The 21,119-nt window shown below is 34.1% G+C and overlaps 4 protein-coding genes across 10 annotated transcripts; 1 reads left to right on the top strand and 3 right to left on the bottom strand.

Moving 5' to 3' along the window:
• Positions 1 to 574: 574 nt before the first annotated feature.
• LOC113401942 (exosome complex component RRP41) lies at positions 575 to 3,489 on the bottom strand. Its single transcript, XM_026642029.2, has 6 exons — positions 3,190 to 3,489; positions 2,492 to 2,564; positions 2,099 to 2,235; positions 1,766 to 1,970; positions 1,579 to 1,673; positions 575 to 671 (listed from the first exon to the last, which is right to left on the bottom strand). The coding sequence occupies exons 1-6, from the start codon at positions 3,358 to 3,360 to the stop codon at positions 600 to 602; spliced, it is 753 nt and encodes a 250-aa protein (XP_026497814.1). The 5' UTR covers positions 3,361 to 3,489; the 3' UTR covers positions 575 to 599.
• A 903-nt stretch (positions 3,490 to 4,392) lies between these two features.
• Positions 4,393 to 14,741, top strand: Simj (simjang). Of its 7 annotated transcripts, none has more exons than XM_064218565.1 (19): positions 4,393 to 4,513; positions 4,846 to 4,895; positions 5,268 to 5,349; positions 6,176 to 6,196; positions 6,670 to 6,802; positions 7,872 to 8,014; positions 8,694 to 8,840; positions 9,227 to 9,337; positions 9,580 to 9,693; positions 10,077 to 10,160; positions 10,483 to 10,527; positions 10,724 to 10,822; positions 11,000 to 11,118; positions 11,230 to 11,711; positions 11,943 to 11,992; positions 12,254 to 12,341; positions 12,673 to 12,801; positions 13,388 to 13,522; positions 13,854 to 14,741. In XM_064218565.1, exons 2-18 carry the CDS (start codon positions 4,858 to 4,860, stop codon positions 13,513 to 13,515), a joined length of 2,013 nt encoding a protein of 670 aa, XP_064074635.1. In that variant the 5' UTR covers positions 4,393 to 4,513; positions 4,846 to 4,857; the 3' UTR covers positions 13,516 to 13,522; positions 13,854 to 14,741. The 7 variants fall into 7 exon arrangements, with proteins under 7 accessions (XP_064074635.1, XP_064074636.1, XP_064074634.1 ...); XM_064218566.1 differs by having other exon boundaries at positions 5,265 to 5,349; positions 11,230 to 11,705; XM_064218564.1 differs by having other exon boundaries at positions 5,265 to 5,349.
• On the bottom strand, positions 14,727 to 19,493 carry LOC113401941 (S-methyl-5'-thioadenosine phosphorylase). The gene is made up of 8 exons (XM_026642028.2): positions 19,336 to 19,493; positions 17,042 to 17,217; positions 16,764 to 16,901; positions 16,168 to 16,347; positions 15,769 to 15,844; positions 15,604 to 15,690; positions 15,249 to 15,371; positions 14,727 to 15,011 (listed from the first exon to the last, which is right to left on the bottom strand). The coding sequence occupies exons 1-8, from the start codon at positions 19,357 to 19,359 to the stop codon at positions 14,976 to 14,978; spliced, it is 840 nt and encodes a 279-aa protein (XP_026497813.1). The 5' UTR covers positions 19,360 to 19,493; the 3' UTR covers positions 14,727 to 14,975.
• LOC113401943 (cytochrome c oxidase assembly factor 7 homolog) lies at positions 17,825 to 19,316 on the bottom strand. The gene is made up of 2 exons (XM_026642030.2): positions 18,685 to 19,316; positions 17,825 to 18,304 (listed from the first exon to the last, which is right to left on the bottom strand). Exons 1-2 carry the CDS (start codon positions 19,067 to 19,069, stop codon positions 17,937 to 17,939), a joined length of 753 nt encoding a protein of 250 aa, XP_026497815.1. The 5' UTR covers positions 19,070 to 19,316; the 3' UTR covers positions 17,825 to 17,936.
• Positions 19,494 to 21,119: the final 1,626 nt, after the last annotated feature.

Below are 21,119 nucleotides of genomic sequence, written 5' to 3'. Positions count from 1 at the left end.
TATATTTTGTGTAATGTACAAATATGTACCCATCTAGGTGCAGTCCAATTATACTATTATTAGTGTTTTAAAAGTTACTTATACACATTATTGATATGATAATCTTAACTGACAGTAATGAACTAATTCAAATTAATTTGTAAAATAATAATTAGGGACTTGCATTCCTGTTGTTCCTTTCAATCCGGCATTGTCTTAATGGTTTACTGGCTACCTCACAAGGCTGCAAATTAGATCCCGGGTTAATATCCCGAGTCGGGTCATTAAAATAATTTTGGATTTTTTTGCCAAGTTCTGTTAGCAGCCAGAGATAGGAAAAATGACAGTGTGTACATTTCTATAACTGTTGGCTCTGCGCCTAGGCCACTCTTGTCGGATTTTGCTAGTGTCTTGACAGTGTTTACTATAGTTGGAACCATAAATTTTATACTGTTAAAATTAACGTGCTCATTATAGCAAGTGGTCGAGGCAATCTCAAGACAAAACATATGGTATGGTAAGTAATAAAACAAGCGTTTCTGTATGATACTATTTGGAGCAAACATATTTAGTTTAAATCCGTTAAATAAAACAATTGTTGTATGAAGAATTCGTATATTTCATATTGTTACAACATCTTGTTTCGTCCACCCTTCTGCTAAATGTTCTCTCACTGCCTTATCTAGAACAATCTGAAATAAATTATTTAATTTAGAATATTGCATTTACAACGTTTCTTCAAGCATTCAATTTCTAAATCATAGGGTATATTAATAAATAATGATAATACGTTATGCATTACCCTCCAACCGCCGACATCGTAAAATTACGGATTTAAAAAAAATTATAATATTGCGTAATACTCATATCGCTTAAAAACTAGAAAATGTTTTGACTTCGTTTACTAAGTTTTTATATATATTTACACCTACTTGCGATTGTAATAAAATTAAACATAATATCCGGAACCATACATAAATTATTAATAATTCATGTTTTATGATATTTATTACTTATCAACTAAACATTATTTAATTTTTCATCGTGATTCGCGTAGGATACGTCAAAAAATGCGAAGGGGATATTAGCTTTTGTCTATCTCCAGACTAATAAATAATTATATTCACGGAGAATATAACGGCTTACGTTATTTTAATTAGTAAGTAATGTAAAATCATTCATTGAAATTATGTATATTTTGTTTTAATTTGTCAATATATTTTTGTAACTTGTACTAGCTTTGTAACTTTATGAAAAACTACATTAATACGTTGCTAGCGATGGAGGCACGCCACACTAGTCCAAGTGGGACGATTTAAGGGTAAACAATACGATGATAATATATTATTTTGTCGGGTAATGCCGATTCTTATTTCTTATGGCATGAATAAATAAGCACATTATATAAATAAGTAATTCAGTGGAATTATGTTATTGAACAAGAACATATTAAATAAAACAAGAACTGTTAGTAATACATAACATAACAAAAAAATTTTAGTGAATATTCACTTAACATAATTACTATAAAAAATAATATATTTTATGATTCTTGCTTCATATTCAAGTAATAATAATCACTATCTTTTTTAAACTTACCTCTATATCTTTACAGCCTTGCATTGCTCTACTTAAGACCATTTCGAAATAATCACTGTGTAGTCTATGGGACAATTCCAAGAGAGCAATACTTCCTGAAAACAAAAATATTAATAAAGACTAAATAATGACAGAAACAATATCCATCGACATCTGTATCTGTGGACATAAGGTCAGCGCGACGCACCGGTACTGGGCAGGCTGGCCACGGTAAGCACGACGCCACCCGCCGCCTCCTCCACGTGGCCCACGTCCAACAACGGCTCGGGCTGCGCCCCGCGCCACGCCATGGACGCGCTGCACGCACAAGCGTAAGCGCGTAGCGGCACGCCCGCGTCCACGAGCGCCAGCGTCGCCGCGTTCACGCTCGCGCAATACGCACCGCCGTCTGCCTGTGAGAAAAACGCCATGTCTTACATTTACATTAAACTTTAAAAAACTAAAAGTTTTTAAAGCAAAAAACAAATGGTAATTTGTGTTAGAAATATGTATGTCTTATGTAATGTATTAGCTAGAAAACCTGTAAAACTTCTATATAAATGTCGATCTGAGAACGAGGGTACAGTTCTGTCTTGATGGCGGCTGTCAATGCCTGCCTTAGATGGAGTGACATTTCCTGTGACTTGCGATCACCTCGTGGTCTATTTTTTCTTTCACCTGTAAATAATGCAGTATTTACACTTTTATACCTTATAAAGCAGTTGGTCCTGCACCTGAACCCTTTCGTGTCATGTAAATTTTACTGTCCTGTTCTGACAGGACATGACAGTGAGAGAATATGATTTTACAGTATAATATTTCCAGCACATGTGGCTAGTTTCTTTTACTGGCCTTGGCTGACTGCAGTCTGAAGGACATCATAATAATATCCTTTTATAATAATATACTACTTATGATTTTTAATATTCCTTACCAGTTGAAAATGTTGCCATACTGTACTGGCAATTGACAACAACTCCTTCTACAGAACTCTTGGATTTTGCAGCCTGGAATAAAATTACATTCTTTATTAACAAAGTATTACCTACTTTTAAAGGGTTTTTTATAATTAGTCAAATATGAAATATGGCATACTATATGATATTTCTTAAAATATGAATTTTAAGTTATTTTATAATTAAAATACATAATTCTATTTTTTTCTTACTTTATTTATTTTTATTAAATTTTTACTATATTATTAATCAAAGTTTATATTCAATTGTTCTGGTAAGCATTATTTGGTACTTATTAGATATTAACACCACTGCAGCAAAAAGAAAACATTCTGCTATTGCACCAATGTACAATAGATTAGGTTAGGTTTTTTTATTTGATATATATGCTGCGATGGCGTCAATACCTTAGTACCCATTATTTAATGAATGAACTATGATCTTATGTGTAAGATTAATATCTTTATAAAAAAAAAATATCTATGATTGGGCCGCCTTATTTAATCTTCCACTAAACAGCACTACATATTATTGCTGTGTTCCAGTTTGGCCAGTGTAATTTCAAGCACAAGAGGCATAACTTCTAAGTTCACAATAAATTATCCTTCTCTTCAATAGGCCAGGTAAATGGCATCTTAGATTTTTTTAAATATTTTAGATCTACAAATATATATACCTGATGAGGACCATAAACAGCAGCTAAAACCTTCGTATTTCCCTGTTCTAAATATGCACTTCCATCAGGCTGAGTAAAAACTCCTAGTTTACATCTTATTCTACGTAGCTCGTTAGGTCTCCGACCGTCCAGACGCAACCCTTGACTAGATAATAAATCTGGTGGAGGCATTATGATTTATTGAAACAAATAATAAGTTTTATGACAAATCACAACTTATAAAATTTACTATGAATTCATAACCCAAAACAAATATCCAGCGCTACTAGCGGCCAGCGGGTTGTGACTTGTGTCAGATATCGACATCTGACTCTGACAAGCGAACTAACTAGTGATACCTACTTCTACAGATTGTTCCCCCTATAACCTAATTCAAATTCCCCTAAATAAGGCTAAATGTCGATTAAAAACCATTAATGTTTTTATTATACATCTGTGTGAGGGATCTTTCATACATATGTGTAAATAATTTGTAATTAAACAAATTATATTTTTTACTTCTACCTTATCTTTTCTTTCCTGAAATTTAGATTTCTTAACTTTTATTTACATTATTTTTTTGCTTTATCCTAGTATGCTTTATATACAATACTTTTAGTTTTTTATACTTTTCTTTTGTTAATATTTTCCCTAAAAAATCGCCCCCCCCCCCCCAACATGTACCCTCTAAAAACCCCCACTAAATCTTGATTAGTCTTGATAAGTCTGTTAAATTTAAATAAAATTTAAATTTTAATAATATATTGCACAATATGTACTTGATTCTTTCAAAACAACACTTCACTATCATTCATTGAAATAATTGAATAAAGTATAACTATATAATTTAATTTAGCAGGTTACTAGTTAAGTAACCTGCAAAATTAAATTAGGAAGTTTTTAAGCTTCATTTATATATCTAGTTACAAAAAAAAAAAATAACAATGTATACGCACGTGCTATTTTAAATTTATTTGAGGAAAAATGTAATATCTATTTTTCAATAACTTGAACGAAAATTAAATACTACATATATTAATATTGAAAAGAATGTTTTTTTCTGATAAATTAACCAAGGAAAGATTCATAAAGAAGCAGTTTTCATAATTAAAATCTGTAACAATCAATTTACAAGTACTTATTTTAAAAACTGAAAATAATGTTAAAATATTATCCAAACTTAAAATATATATATGGCAACATAGATCTCTTCAAAGTATTTTAATTTTTAATCTATGCTTTTACCTGGCTCTTGCTGTGTACAATTGTAGATTGTAAAAAACCGTATTTTCGAATAAATGTGAAATAAAAACAAGACAAACTGTGGCATCAAAAGTGTTAAAAGGTGAATAAACATTTTAATACTTATACTTAAACATATCTCTTATAAGACAGTTTCTATTTATCTTGATATAGATGCAGCAAGCTGCAAGAGGTCCATGACAATTTGTCAGCTTTCTGTCATTTATTTTGGCGTTACTGGATATTAATATACATTATTACTCCTATTTATGTTGAAAATTCAAAGTTAATTTCATTCTTAATAATATGTTTATCATTATTTTGATGTCATTGTAAAATTGTGGTTACTGAATAAATGAAATTTATTATGACAACCCTTTATTGTGTTGTATTGATTTTTGGTGATTGTATAATTTTCGCTAATTAATTGTGCAGTGGTGGAGTACAATGGACGTAGACGATTCGGCGGTGGATCTTAGCGTAAGGTAAGATTAATATAATTTTTTATTCGAAATACACGGACATTAGTGGATCACAGTACATTTCTACAGGTAACTAGTAAGTTTAAATGTGTTAAGTATACTTAAGTAACGTAAATATTTTAACTTTATAAAAAAATTATCTCGCTTTTTATGTTTTTTCACAAACAAATTGTTTATATTTAATTATTTAAAAAAATCCTAACAGGAAATCACATGCGAAATATTATTAATAAAATATATGTAAAATAAGAACTTTTTTAAAGCTTGCTATTCTAATAAATTAAAAAATATATATTTTTATATAAATTATAATTCCCTCTTTTATAAATGTTCTTTATCAAGCATATATTAACAAAAGAAGAACAATTTTAGCAGGTCTCTACCGCCTGAGTTGAGCGAACTCAGAGCATTGACAGCCAGTGGTTTGACAATAACACCCGCCCAGCCACCACCTCATGTAAGGAACTCTTTACTTATATTTAAAAAATTAAAAAGTATAATTATAAATTTTGTGTTATTTCTCTTAATTTGAATATTTGGAATGTTATGATGATTCTGTGTGTTCCTATCTTTTTACCATAAAAGTTTATAAGTCAGTAAATCGCCTGGTAGTAAGTCTTTATGCAAGCTTCATAGTTAGTATCATCATAAATTGTACCGCCAAACAGGAATGTTTGGTATTGTTTGTATTGTTGTGTTCTGGTTTAAAGGGTAACTTTAACTGCAGACACAAAGGACATAACATCTTAGTTTCTATGGTTTGTGTTTCCCTGGTGACTAATATCACCGAACCGAAGGATTAATATTTCTTACAGTTCCAATAACTACGGGCAGGGGAGACAACTTATCATAAGTCCGACTACCTATAAATATATTGATATTACTCTTAAAACTCAATTATATAAATAATTAATCAAAATAAAACAACTTTATCATTCAAAAGTTGTACAAGTTGTACGCAACAAAACTAACTACCATCTTTAGTTTTTTCTGGAAATGGAGTGTTATATTTCATAATCTTGTATGAGGGGTTTGCTATATTAAATGTGTAAAATGCGCACTATCTTAGTTAGTCAGCTAGAAATTATGAATAATTCTCATGACTAAAAAGGTAAAATATCAATAAAGTATTTATTACAATGCGTTAATGTAAACACACATGTATCTTTTCTTATTGTGACTTACTTCTGACAGGCCAAGTTATATTGTCTGTATTGTTATTTGTGCAAATAATTTATATTACCTCTTAATAATGTTCTTTTTTATATTTTGCAAATCTCAAGATTGATAGAGTGAGTATAAATGTAAGATCATGTTTCATATTTTTTTTTAGTTATAAATAGTATTTAGTTATGATGTTCTATATTATAGATATATTTTCGATATAATTTATATTAACTGTTTCAATTGTAAAAAATTAAAACTAGAGATGTCTCAAGACATATAGTTGGAACAAATTTGCTTTTGCTATATGTATGTTATGTATAATTAATACATAGAACACAATGATAAAAAAAATTACAATTTTGACAATGAACAAATTGTTTTAAAGATCCCTTGAATTAAAACAATAACAAAAAACAAGTTTAAATAATATTATAAAAGAGACAGAGAAAGGGAGCTTTGACGCCTAATCCTTTCGTGATAATATATCCTAGCTCACTCTACTGTAAGCCGCTTAAAAGAACTTCGTTCCAAAAATAACTAATTAATATACCCTTCAAATATGAATATAAGTTTGAATTTTAATTTTATTAAAACGATATTTATACAACAGGGTGCAAGTGGTAAGAGAGTACTACGTCCAAGATCAGAGCAACGTAGTTATGCAGAGAGCCCCGACATTGTTCTTCTGCCGGCAGCACCGCCTCATCGGAAACCTTCACTGCCTGCCCCGGCTCCATTTACTGGTTATTAATAAGAAATACTTTTTTTTTTCGTAATTAATTATTAAATAAGTATAAATTCCACTAACACAAAAAAATATAAAATATTTTTTCAAATAAATAAGATATTGAGTACTCTATATTATATACTCTATACTATATATTATATATATGTATAGCAGAAATTATATAAATTTATATAAATTAAATTCTCGTTGGTAAATACATATCTCGAGAAAGGTTGGACCGATTTTGTTATTTTTTTATTGTAAGCTATAATATATTTAAGTTATATGGGAAAAATCCCGCAAGGAATACTAAATCATCTCATTCAAGAAATTGCCACGCGTAATATATATGACGATGATACACACTCACAAAGGCACTCGTACCACTAATTAGGAAATTCAATAAGAAAACAAGCTTCCCGTTTTGTAATTACTTTTCTTCTAACATATTAGTTTTTTTGTTGCTTGATATTTGTATGATAAATTATTACGTACATAAATAATATTTTGTTTCAACTGAGAATAGGAATGTCAATGACCTGAAATGACCGCGATTTGTCAACGATCATTAGAAAAGTACATCTTGCAACGATATTTAATTTTCCACTTATAATTTTTTTTTATAATATCTGTATTTATCAAAAATATTACCAAATCTATTGAAGTCACAAGATGGCCCGAGATCAGTCTTAGTCATATCGCATATAGAATCGCATTTGTGTTTTATATTTTTTAGGTTTCTGAACTCAAAAACATACTGTTTTGGTGCCAACCAATCATGACTATTATCATGAAAATATATATTCTTTCTAATTTTATTATAAATGAAAATTAATTTCCTCTATGCGTTCTGAAACTATTCATCCGATTGTGAGAAGAGGTTTGTAGCCCAAAAGTAACTGGGATGATTTTTTTGCATGTTTGTTCTTCAATATAAATGTTCTGCGTAGACCGTTATTCTACTCGTTATACAATAAAATGACAACGGGCTACCACCTCGGGGCCTTGTTTTTCGAAGTGAATATTCCGCCTACTTTGGTTTCCCTTGGTGTATCGATAGTGAGTTAAAGTAAAGTTCTGTGTAGATGTTAGCAGCAAGCTGAACACAGGCGCTGTGAATGTTTCTATAACAGCGAGCGCGCTGCCGCCCGAGTCTCCGCGCGACCCGCAGGACGAGGAGGATTCCGATGACGAGAACGAACCACCCTTACCGATAACCGGCCACAGGGTGAGTCGTATTTGTAATAATATTAATAAATAGTTTCGATTACTTATATCTTGGTAGTCTGTCAAAGCTGAGAACGTGTCGAGTACACGCACACTGACGCACACGGTATGGCGTATTGCGAGCGTCAAGGGAAGCTGTCACGCACACCAAAATAACAAAGTTGGCTCATTTTTTGTAGTCCTTTTATAGTTAACTAACAGCCTGTAAATATGCCACTGCTGGACTAAGACTCCCCCCCCTATTTGATAAGAAGGTTTGAGCTTATTCCACTACGCTACTTCTATGCCGGTCTGTGTATCCCAACACATGTGGCAGAATTTCATTGAAATTAGACAAATGCAGGTTACTCCACTATGTTTTCCGTCACCGCCAAGCACGGGATGAAGTATAAACACAAATTAAGTCCATGAAAATTCAGTTGTTTGCTTGTCTGGGTTTGAACCGGCAACCATTGCTTAAAATGCATGCGGTCGAACTACTGGCTTAGTATTATAGGTAATTTTATTATAGGATAATCTGATAAGTTTGTGATTTTCTATATTTTTGATGCAAATTTTTTCATCTTTGTTTCTATATATATAAATTTATTTTAAATATATGACAAATTTTACTGTTTTGTTTAATAAATATAGGGCATATAAGTATTGGTAATTATAGAAAAAAAATTTTTTTTTTTCAGGAGTTGTCCAGTGCGGAGATATGGGAACGTGAGCGCAGACTCCGCGCTCTGAGAGAGAAGCTCCGCGCCGAGGAGACGCGTCTCGTGCTGCTGAGGAAGCTGCGGCAGTCGCAGCAGGCCGCCACCATTCCGCCGGCCAAGGCAACGGTCGGTACACCTAAGATTTTTGCATGTTGACAGTATTAGTATGGTCACTTTTCTACAGTTGTACTATTAGATTTTAATTATTACTGTACTCTATTTATTAAACTTATACATATGTATGGTAAAGGTACATGACGAATTATGTACCTTTAGTGCAAACAGGCAACCATTGCCGAGCAGAGCCACTATTGTAACATATATGAGAATGGGTACAATACAGGTTTACTTATTTATCTACACAAACACTTTCCATTATTTAGTGACATCTCAAAACATTTTTAATTCATAGTATTAAGTATAGTATTTTTTACTAAAGTAGAAAATAAATTGTATATAGTTCAGTGTATTAATATTAGAATGGTTAAATGGATTTGATGACCTCCCCCCAGGAATCGGCGAGTGCGTGCGCAGCGGGCGCGGCGCTGGCCGGCAGCGGCTGCGTGGTGCCGCCCGGCGTCACCGTCACGCCCGCGCCGCCGCCCGCGCACCAGCACAGTAAGGTATGCGCTACACGTACACGGAAACGTAAACGAAGATCGTGGGGTTAGAGCCGTGTCCGTGCAAGCAGGACTAATTAATTTATGACCGAAAACATCGCGAGGAAACTTGTATATCGATCATTATATTTTGCTATTGTACTCAGCAATCTTGCACTGGACCAGCATGGTGGAATAAACCGCGTCTGTTGGCTCGCTGGTAGTTTTTTCTGAGGTATGAGTATTAAGACAGTGCGTGTCCGCAGCGCGCGGCGGGCGCAGCGTGCGCGAGTGCGGGCGCGCTGGCCCCGGGCGCGGCGCGGCGCTCCGCCAACCTGCCCGGCGGCGCCACGCTCACGCCCGGCCCCTACCGCACACAGGTACCCCCCGCTATATATATATATATATATATATATATATATATATACATATATTATGTTTTGTTGATTATATAATAATAAGATTTATTTGTATATATCGCTAGTTTGTTTTAAAATTAATTTATTCTTTATTTCCAAAATGTACATCCTAATATTACAAATGCTTAAAAATTATAATTGAAATTATCAAAGTAACAGATAGCTGTTATTCAATAAATAGAATGAAACAACCAGTAGCTCGTCGCTAACCAAAACGATATCCTGTGTTAAATAAATAATCTTATACTTTGGTATATTAATGAATGATAAATATTTGAGAATGAAGTAAGTATGGAATGTTCCCGAGCACTATGAGCAGCTTTGCTAATGTAGTGTGTCCGCAGTCGTCGTCGGGCGGCGGCGCCAGCATCACGCCGTCCGTCACCATCACGCCCGCGCCGCCACCGGCCTCGCACTCCACTCCCAAGGTTATTTGATTGGATTTTATATGAAACTCAACCGAAACGGAGTGAATTCTATTCTCTTAGATATATATGATATAGAAGACCTATACGTAGTGGACCCTTGTATACCGTTTGGCAGAAGAAAAATAAATAATTGATGCCTAGTCTAGCTTGCTCAAAGCCAGTATAGAGATGCTGTGCGATCTCTACATAGTATAAAACAAAGTTGCTTCCCGCCGTCTGCAGGCTTAGATCTTTCAAACTGGGCAACAGATTTAAATGTGGTTTTTATCAGACTGAGTAAAAAGAGTTACTTGGTAGAATAAAATGATTATTTTATTACAAGCCTGCTCAGGATAACTCATCGGTCACCAGTAGTACAAGTGATGCAGTGAGTATGAGAAAGTGATGTCGACTTCTTACACTATTGTATCGTTTATTTTGAATTACATATTAAAACAACAAACAGATAATTAACATACGTATTTACATATACTTTGATGGATTATTTTTCTTTTTTGTAATGAAAAGTTAGAGTATAATTATGATGATAACTCGTATAACATATATTTGTTGTGTCTGCACAGACGAGCTCCCGTAGCTCCGAGGAGACGCAGACGCCAGCGCAGCGACAGGCCGCCGCCAAACTCGCTCTGCGCAAGCAACTAGAGAAGACGCTGCTGCAGGTCATTATAGTGTCCTTGTTTATATACAAAAATTTGGTAATCTTTTCTGTTGTATTGGTCATATGGTCAATTTATAAGCTACCCAGCTTATAAATCGTTTTTTGTGTTCCAAATTTTAAACTAAATGTTATAAAGTTGAGTTGTATGCGTATAAGTTTGCTTAAAATTTGCATATAGATTCCACCACCTAAGCCTCCGCCGCCGGAGATGAACTTCATCCCTTCTCCCAGCAACACGGACTTCGTGTACCTGGTGGGGCTCGAGCACGTCGTGGACTATCTCACTAACGAAGACCGGTATTTATCAATAAGTAAAATAGTAGAACATACTCTAAGATGAAACACTAACGACATGTCACCATACCAGGAAGCGTAATTTAACAAAGATGCCCCTAATATGCCCGACAGTATGCCGCGCTCGAGCGTGCCCGCCGTGTGCGCGCAGTGTGGCAGTGACTTCACGGCCGTGTGGCGCTGGGAGCGCGCCCCGCCCCGCCGCCAGGACGCAACCTTCGCCTGCTCGCTGGCGCCACACGCGCGCCGGCTGTGCGAGCTCTGCGTGTCCGGCAACGTGAAGCGCGCGCTCAAGGCCGAGCACACCGCGCGCCTCAAGACGGCCTTCGTGCGCGCGCTGCAGCAGGAGCAGGAGATCGAGCGCCGCCTGGCCGCGCCGTCCCCGCCGCCGGCGCCCGCCGCGCCCGCGCCGCCGCCCGCGCACGCGCACGCGCACCACCACCGCGCGCCGCCGCCCGCGCGCCCGCGCCACTCCGCTCCCGCGCCCGCGCCCCCCGCGCCCAGCAAGCCGCCGCCGCCCACGCCCAGCGCCGCCCTGCGCGCGCACCACGCCGAGCGCGCGCGCGACGCCGACCCGCCCTCCAAGAAAGGTAAAGGTAAAAACACAACACGCTTTATTATTCACATTGGTTTTCCCCAAGTTTCATGCGATACGCGGCTGACGCGGTTGACCGTCTTACTCTTACCTCTTATCTATTACAATTAGGTTTAGAGAACCATTTGTGTTGTTTTTGTTATTTGACATAATATCATATCATTTGCATATCTATGGTTGGTTACCATCTTTCTGGCCTGACACGAACCTGTCCGAATTGTTAATGTTCCAGGATCGTCTTCGAGCACTAGTAGCCAGGGAAGTAGCAGCAAGCAACATCAGGTAAGGTTTTCAACAGTTATTCATTCACTGTACATAGAAATAAATTTTAATCTAGTGTCACAACAATAATCTGTAATATTTTACCTTTTAATGTTGAAGATATTTATGAATGATTTTTTCACATTTTAAATTTCATATATTTCATTAAAAACCTCATGATGAATTAAACATTTCCAACTGCTAATAAAGGATTGAGGGTGAAAATTTGCCTCACTTGTTCTAAGATGTTTGGCATATGTTAATAATTATTTTAATTTTCAGCAACTGGCTGCAGCAGCTGCGGCGCAAATGGCATTCGAACAGCAAAGCGCAGCGGCCATGCAAGCATTGCAGCATCAACTGCTCAGAGGTCAGTCTTCATACTCGTTACGTATTTTACGAAATATTTATAATTCATTTTTATGGATAATTTGTTTGATTTTTTAATCTTCTTTTGCATTTTACTGTGCCGTGAGGGCGAACAAAGGCTTTATCTATAAAAGAAAATGGAATTTAATATTGCGTCCTGAAATTCGAGCCAACTGAAGAGTTAATATATAACAAATATAAATCGTTTTCTTAATTTTCAAGAATATGAAATGTACGTAAGTCGCATATGATATGCCACATGTAGCCTAAGTTCCTACCGCGTGATTTTTGCGACCATCTTTTTTTTTAATTGTAACACAACGGTGCCGCAGGGCTGAGCGGCGCGGGCGGCGGCGGCGGCGTGTCCCCCGCGGCGGCGGCGGCGGCCATGATGCAGTTCTCGCCGCTGCTCTACACCTACCAGCTGGCCATGGCGCAGGCTAGTGCGCTAGGTAAGCGCTGTACGTATGCACCGATTTATGTTATCTTACCTTACCTTACCTTGCTCGTGTCACCTAGAGAACGCGGTGTAATTATAGAGTAATTTTATGCCGTCTAATTATTTATTCATCAAATTTCCGATTTCTGATTGATTTGGTTACGAGTCATATTTAAAATTTCCATTAAAATAAAATTAAGCGGCGAATAACGCTTTATTACATGTCGCCAATTACATATATTCCAATGACAAAAGATTAGAGATAATCAAACCTAAGATTTACATATTTCAAAAGGTTTTCTAATAGATCTGCTATATTATGCACTATATAGATCTTGATTAATAGTATATTCTTTCATATAAAACAAATCTCAATTTCACTTATCTTTCCACTTTAACTTTTGATATTGCTTATGACATTTGATATATTATGTCTTGTTAATTGTGAACGTTCTTTACTTGTCCCTAATCCTGCAGTTGGCATCGATCATACAAATTGTATAAAATAAACATTAAACACAACTATAACTTTAATAAATTCAACATTTCTTCTACTAACATTGTATATTATTGGAACATTTGATCTGCTTCTACGTTGTACTTTCCAGCGGGTAAGGGTGGGAGCGGCAGCGCGGCTATGGCGGCAGAGATGCAACGTGTGGCGGAGGCCCAGCGACAGTACTTGCTGGATATGATTCCCGGACAGCACGCCAGGAACCCCTGGCCTAAGAACTGAACTACAGGTGTCTAAAAATGTATTTATCTCATCACATAATGGAATATTTAAACAACATTGTAGTTACAGCTATTTATGTATTTATGTAAACTCAAATTAATGTTAGTAGTCAACATATCATATTATATTTAAAATTGTTTCTCTCATTAAAAGTAATGTAAATAATGTAAAAACATTTATTTAAAAAGTTTCTATACAGATAGATAAAGAACCTTTTACCAGTAATAAACTCAATTTCACTTTTAAAGTTATTTTCAGTTAACATTAAACGCCCCTTAAAGTTTACATTCAAAGTCATATAATAGTAAAATAAAAAGGCATAAATTACGTTCTTTCAGGTTGGTTCAACGTTTTCTACGAAGGATAAAAATGTATAGACGATAAGAAGAGCATTTTAAGAGCTGTTTTAATGTTTACTTTACAGTATGCTAGGTAATAATAAGTAACGGTTATGATGGGTCTTACTAGTCGACCAAGCTGAGTAGAGGCTGTCAAACGCGACGTCACTCACACATTTTATGATATAGAAAAGTTTTATTCAGTGACTGATTTATTTTTATAACCTCAATTCTAGACAAAGTATATTTGACAATGATTGTGGTAGTGATTGGGATCTTTCGCCTTAATTATTCAATAATATGCGTCAATTGTTGATAACGTGGTGAATATAATACATATGTCAGTTCGATATATTTGCTAAACGAAATCGACAATCGCTGTCTTTGCTAGGTGCACAGTTATCGTTTGAAACACTGCTGTCTGCGTTCATATTAAGGGTTAAAAAGAAACCATCAAACGCTAACAATGATAGCATTTTTTTACTAAAACTATCAAATCCCTACAGGCGTAGTTTAATAGTTTGACCTCCTGGCAGAATTATTTTAGCGATTAAAACGATTAAAGAATGTTTAAATTAACTAGCGCGATGCCGGTGCGTACGTTACGAACAACTCGGAGCGCTCTCGGGCGTAAGTCAGCAAGCCTTGTGACGTAGAATTGGTCGGCTAGTATGTAGAGATAACATTTTACGATCAGATAATTTTGGGTATGGTTTAAAGAGAGCTAGAGCTAGATAATATAAGTTTTTGACGTTAATTAAAAAGCACAACAAATACGTAATTATAGCAAAACTAATTTTAAGATAATCGTAATTAGTAGTGTGTAAAAGATCAACTTCGTTTTATATCTGGATTTTTAAGTACTTCAATAAATATTGTACGCATAAATGCATTGTTTTATTTCGGAATGAATATACATTGACAGAAAATACAATTAACTTAGTTAATAACGGCCTTACTTATGAAACTTTAGCAGGTGTTTACTTAAACATTGAAATATAAATCTTCTCTTTCAGACATTATTGATTTGTTATTCCAAAGAAGACTAATTAATCACCTCTAAGCAATATTTATAGGTAAAACCGTACTTCTTCATTGCTTGTAAATTGTTTCTTAAAAAGATTATTGCTTCAGCATAATAGCAGATGCCACGAGGTCCTGGAACAAAAATTTATATTAATCTTTGAAGAGTCGAAGGGCTAATTTTTATATAATTAAAAAAATATTGTAGATATATTAACTGTGTGGTTTTTATTTGCGTTGAATTGGGATGTATAACTACTTTATACTAATGGCCGGAAGATCGAAACTCAAAGCAGAACAATCGTTAAATGTCAGAAGATTGCAGGACAGTGACTATAATAGTAATATATCTTGTTAATGTAAAATGCGTACCTTGTGGCAATCGAGGTATGTGTAATCTGAATCTGCAGCGAGTATCTGCACAGCATCAACGATTACATCGATAGCCTTCTTAATGTTCCTCGCAAACATCTCCAGAACTTCACTCACTGATACCTATTATAAATAAAGTTCCATTTATTTCGTGGTACTGGAAATTCTCTTGCTTAAACTATTACAATCCTTAACTTAAAAGATTTTCGCAAATTGACATATCTGCATAGAAAATAAAAATATGATGAATAATACTGTAAAAATAAATACATGTATAATCAGTAAGATTTAAAATTACTAATTTAATATTATAATGAATATCGAAAAGAGTTTGAGTTCATGTCACGATATTTACAGATTGCTCGTTCTCCCTCCAGCAGTCGTAGTCTGTGACGAGCGCTACTGCCGCGTAACTCAGACCGGCTTCCTTCGCAAGTACTACCTATGAAAAAAGAAAATTAATTTCTCTTCATTTAATGTCATCAATTATTTTTTTTGTTAATTTTAGTAGAGGTCATACTTCAGGTACGGTCGTCATGTTGACGACGTGTCCGCCCCATTGGCGATGCATCAAACTTTCAGCACGACTCGAAAACCTGAAATACATATATGCAATTGAAATAATAAAAAAAGATTACAGCTAAGATATTTCTTCGCAGGGTAATACAAATTTGATGTTCGTCACATTTTCTATCCAAAAATGTTGCACGACGAAAATAAATTGGCAATTGAAGAAATATGTATAACGCCAACTATACAACTAATTTGTTGAGTTTAATGACAACATACAAAATATCGGTTCTATTTTAGTTCCAATACATTGTTGCATTTTGAATATTTAGCGATCCCATAATAGCTTATAGTCGGCAAAATACACGCGTTTTAATATACAACAATGTAGTATAAACCGACACGCGACCTAGGTCCCTGAATAGTGACGGCAGTCCCGCTCTCGTGGCAGATATGGCTTCTACTGCGTGCAGCGCTAAGCAGCGCTTGCCGCGCTTTCTCGCAGAAGGCCGGCTTCATGGGCAGGTGACACACGCCGCGCGGACCACCTTCCGTCCGATCGTAGAACGTGCATTGACGACCCCATGTCCTAAGTATATGAATGTCTGTTTTATTGTAGCAATAGGCAACATATTACGATAAATAATACTTTCTAATATTTATATATGTATTTTATTTTGCATATATTTATATATCTATATGCATATAACATTACAGTGTATTTCTTGCCGTTTCTCCCCGATAGAAGCGGCTTAATCCGAAACGGTGGTAGTGTTTAAATATTCAAAAACGCTTTATTGTAAAGTTTGCTTGAATAAAATAGATTTGATTTGATATATTATTCAATATTTAGCAAAGATTTAACATTAAAATAATATATGTAATGTAATATTATTGCGTGTGAAAATCCAGAAAATAATCTATGGAAAATAAATTATGTGAATGCAGTTTATCATATTATAATGAATTATTTTTTTGCTAATGAATTATCCCGTTGGCTCATACCTATCAATAAAATCGTCCAACACAACCAAGTCACCGGGACGGTACTGCTCCACCAACGAGCCCGTTGCAGTTGTAGCCAGAATGTGCGTGCAACCCAACATCTTCAATGCCCAAATGTTTGCGCGATAGTTAACGTCGCTGGAAAAACATATTTTATTGCATCAATTAATTATTAGTAGTTGATACTTTACTTAAAGGATTTACAGTTTTATTTTTAAGAGTGCCTTATATTACTTTATATTATATTAATAGTGACTTAAGTTATGGACTATAAGTACCTTGGTTGAAATTGATGTTTTCTTCCATGCCTGGCCAAAAGAACACAAGGAACACCTTTAATGGTACCTTCTAGTAACACGTCAGAGGGTTTTCCGAATGGTGTTGTAATATCTCTCTCGATTGGATTTTCAAATAAATTCGGATCATCGAATCCGGACCCTCCGATTATACCGATCTGTGTAGTGAAAAGGAATGAATTATCTCTTTGTTGCACAACAGAGATTACGGTTTAATAGCACTCTAATCCTATGCATTTGTGTTTATTATGCATTTGTTTTATAAGGTTTGTTGCTATTTTTATGGTATTATCTTATTTAAACCTGCATAATAAAGCAGCTCTGAATATGTAAATTTTTTTGGCATACATATTTTCCGAATGAATAACTTCATGAGCATTTTTAGTCTGAAATAAATGTTATTATTACTAATAAGTTTTAAATACATATTACATTGGATTAGGTATTATCCTTTTTTCCGTCCCCAGTCCTAACACAAGTGGTAAGCTTAAAAGGAGGGAAAGGAGGGGTAAATAGGAATATTAGTTATTCCTTAATTAATTTGGGGCATTGCTAATATTTTTTTATAATTTATCTCATGCTCGTCTTGGTGAAGGATAATATTGGAAGGAAATCTGCATGACAAATGAAATTCTGCTATATTTCAAATTTTCTCCATATGAAAGGAAGAATGGAAAACCTTCGTCCAAGACTAATTGCTTATAATTTATGGATTGTTGTTATTATAGATGTAGTATTTCAACAAGGATAATTAAAACTAAAGAAAACATCATAACATACTTTATTTAATTAAACAATGCACACTATATCTGCTCAAAAAAAACAAATGCAGTTTTATTAAAAGTTAAATACATTTTATAACTACATAACATATATTTCATTTACTTTCAAGACCTTGTTGAAATTTGAGCTCTTTCGTAGTTTCATGGGCATTTTGAAGACTCTTTGCTATTTCAAAGTATTTCTTTGATTCGTCTAGATTTTGTTCAACACCATCACCCTTCTTGTACATCAAACTGACATTTGCACAGGCAAACACATTGCCCAATTCACATCCTCTCTTTGCAAATTGAAATGCTTGCTTTAGATCTGGTTTAATTAGGAAATCTATATTGGCATTTTTCTCTGGGTTATGAGGATTATATTCTTTTGGATTTTTCGGCACTCCACTGAGATACATGCCAGCTAGATAATGGCATGCCATAGCTTCATTGTTGTCGCAGCTTTTTTTAAGATAATTGTAGCCTGAAAAAAAATTGTATTCATTAGTTTCTAATAAATTTATAAATATTTTTAACATAAGTGATATTATATTCAGTATCCATTAATTAAGACTATATTCTATTGATAATATAATAGTGGTATTTCAATTCAATAAGTATTGTTGAATTTGTTTGAAATTTAATTTGTCATCTGACCTATGCACAGTACCATGTCAAATTAAATAATAGTTTGTAAAAAAATATTACTTGACACATTAATTGTATAGTAAATATCATTTAAGTAGGTAATTAGAATTTGTATTTTGTAAATAAACATTTACCAAATATTATGCAATTATTACTTATGGTTAAGCAATAATTAACATTAATTTATTTAAATCTATAAGAATCGTTTGTACTAACCTTTAGGGACATCTCGTTGCACTGAAATAGCAGGGCCAGTAGCTGTTAGTAGCAATCCGGCGTGAAGACACGACGTGGGGTCATTTAACTCGCAACCTTTTTCGAAATATTTCAATGCTTCCTGAGGATCACTTTTTTCTCGACCTCGTCCTATCAGCGCGTAATTACCGTATTTGAGACATGATTTGCCGTAGTTATATTCCATACAGTTACTTTTATATACTTTTGCCGCTTTATCGAAGTCTTTTTTAATAGCTTCTAAATAGTCAGCCAAAAGATGACAGACTTCGGGTTTGTTTTCTTTGTAACATCCAAACCGATATTCGATTCCAAGGTTCTCAACGAACTCTTTTACTTCCTCTTCCCGTTTTAAATCATATGCCATTATTATTTCGTAAATTACAAAATCAATACTACGAAAGGTTAGATAACACAACTCAGGTTAAATGTCAAAGTGATAAGTCTTATCAATAACAACAGTAAAAGAATATCACCGTTGAGCAACTTTTAATCATCAGTAATAAAAGGATATAACTATGGCCTAAGCTTACGTTAAATTTAAACTATTTAATTTTCAATGGTAGTATAGACTATACTTCTAGGTAAATAAATCTTAATTTGTATACTAGAATAATATTAAAACGACTATACCTTAATACTTTTTCTGTCAACCATTACGCTTTAAAAATGTGCCTACTTGTTGGAAAAATAAATGTTATTGTTACAAGTAAAGTGTTAACTTAATACTTCTTCAGAATGATTTAAATTAAATTATTCGCAATTTATTAATTCAAATCACCACAGATCTCACAGCGTCTATATTGCTCCACAGATAATTGAACTAGTGTTGCATATCGATTGTCCACTTTCGATAGTTAAGGTGTAAGCGAAACTATCGAAAGTCTATCGATAGTATTGTCACGTGTCAATACTATCGATAGTATCGATACTATCGATAGTTTTGCAAAAACCATTACTTTTAACCTAAACTATCGATAGTATCGATAGTTTTGTGCTATCGATAGCCAGTTATTTCCGATAGTATTACTTTCTCAAGATAAGTAATTTAGTAGACCAAATATAGTGTATATTTAAATAAATGAAATTAAATTTACCACAATATTTGTTTTTAGAATTAAGACATTTTGTGCGGAATAAGAAATAATGAAAAATTTTAATGTGAAAAATGTTGCCAATATTTTTTGTGTTTGAATTATGAATAAACATTATAAATACTCATAACATTAAAAAAAACTTTTAGGAGAACGGTGGCATTATAATGAAACTTTTTGTAGTAATCTTGAGTGTAGCGATTAGAATACATTACGAATACATTACTTACATTAAAAAACCAATACTATCAAAAAATCGCCGCCTATCGATAGTCCAAAACTATCGATAGTCCACAACTATTGATATTATCGATAGTAGTAATAGTATTGCTACTGCCGATAGTATTGCTTACAGAGAGCTAGCGATAATATCGATAGTATCGATAGTATTGCCATTATCGATAGTATTGCTCACGGAGAGCTATCAATACTATCGATAGTATCGTAGTATTGATCAATACGATACTATCGATAGTACTATCGATATCCTGAATAGTTTTCGAGGTCAACTATTTTGCAACGCTGAATTGAACAAATGAAGGTCTTATAGATTAGTATGGTACATGAGATTTAAGTAAACTTATTAATTTAAAATAAGAGTCAACAGCTAAAATATACTATTTAAAAGTGAGTCTATGTTGTCCATTGTGGTATTGTAAGGTTATTATAGTTATAATATAGTATACATATTTATTTTTATATGAAGTATACATTTCTAATAATAAATCGAGTACAAATATTTATTTTTATTACGAAAGACCAATTTTATAAGCATAATCAATCATTATTATTTGCATTTCACATTCACTTTATTATTTGGTATATACATAATAAATTTAAATTGAATAACTGACATACAATGCACAGTCCAATATGCAAAATAATGGGTCAAATTAACGAAATGTTGCACAGGAATTCCTTATGAAACGTTGATGAGAATTGAGGAAGGATTTTTTTAAATTAAGGGGCTTAAATCGAATTAAAAACAGTTATCATTGATCAGGTGAACCATTATGAGAAATTGCTTTGCAGTTTGCGCTCGCATTCATTTTTCATCTGGCGCTGTTGCTAGTTTGTCGTATGTAAACAATCTTATACTAAAACAAAAAGAGAGCTTCATTAGGCCAAATAGAAAAAAATATATATATGGGTGGTTACTTCAATTAAATAAAGTATTTGTCTTTGTTATAACGTAATCAGACTATCAGAACATAACAATTAACAAGTAATAAATAAGTAACAGCCTATAACGGATGGGCTAAAGCTCCATCTCCGTTTGAGATGAAAAATAGGAGGTAATTCCACCGTGCCTCTCTTATGGGG

Source organism: Vanessa tameamea, chromosome 23, assembly GCF_037043105.1.
Source record: "Vanessa tameamea isolate UH-Manoa-2023 chromosome 23, ilVanTame1 primary haplotype, whole genome shotgun sequence".
Taxonomy (NCBI): domain Eukaryota; kingdom Metazoa; phylum Arthropoda; class Insecta; order Lepidoptera; family Nymphalidae; genus Vanessa; species Vanessa tameamea.
This window is presented reverse-complemented; position numbering and strand designations above follow the sequence as displayed.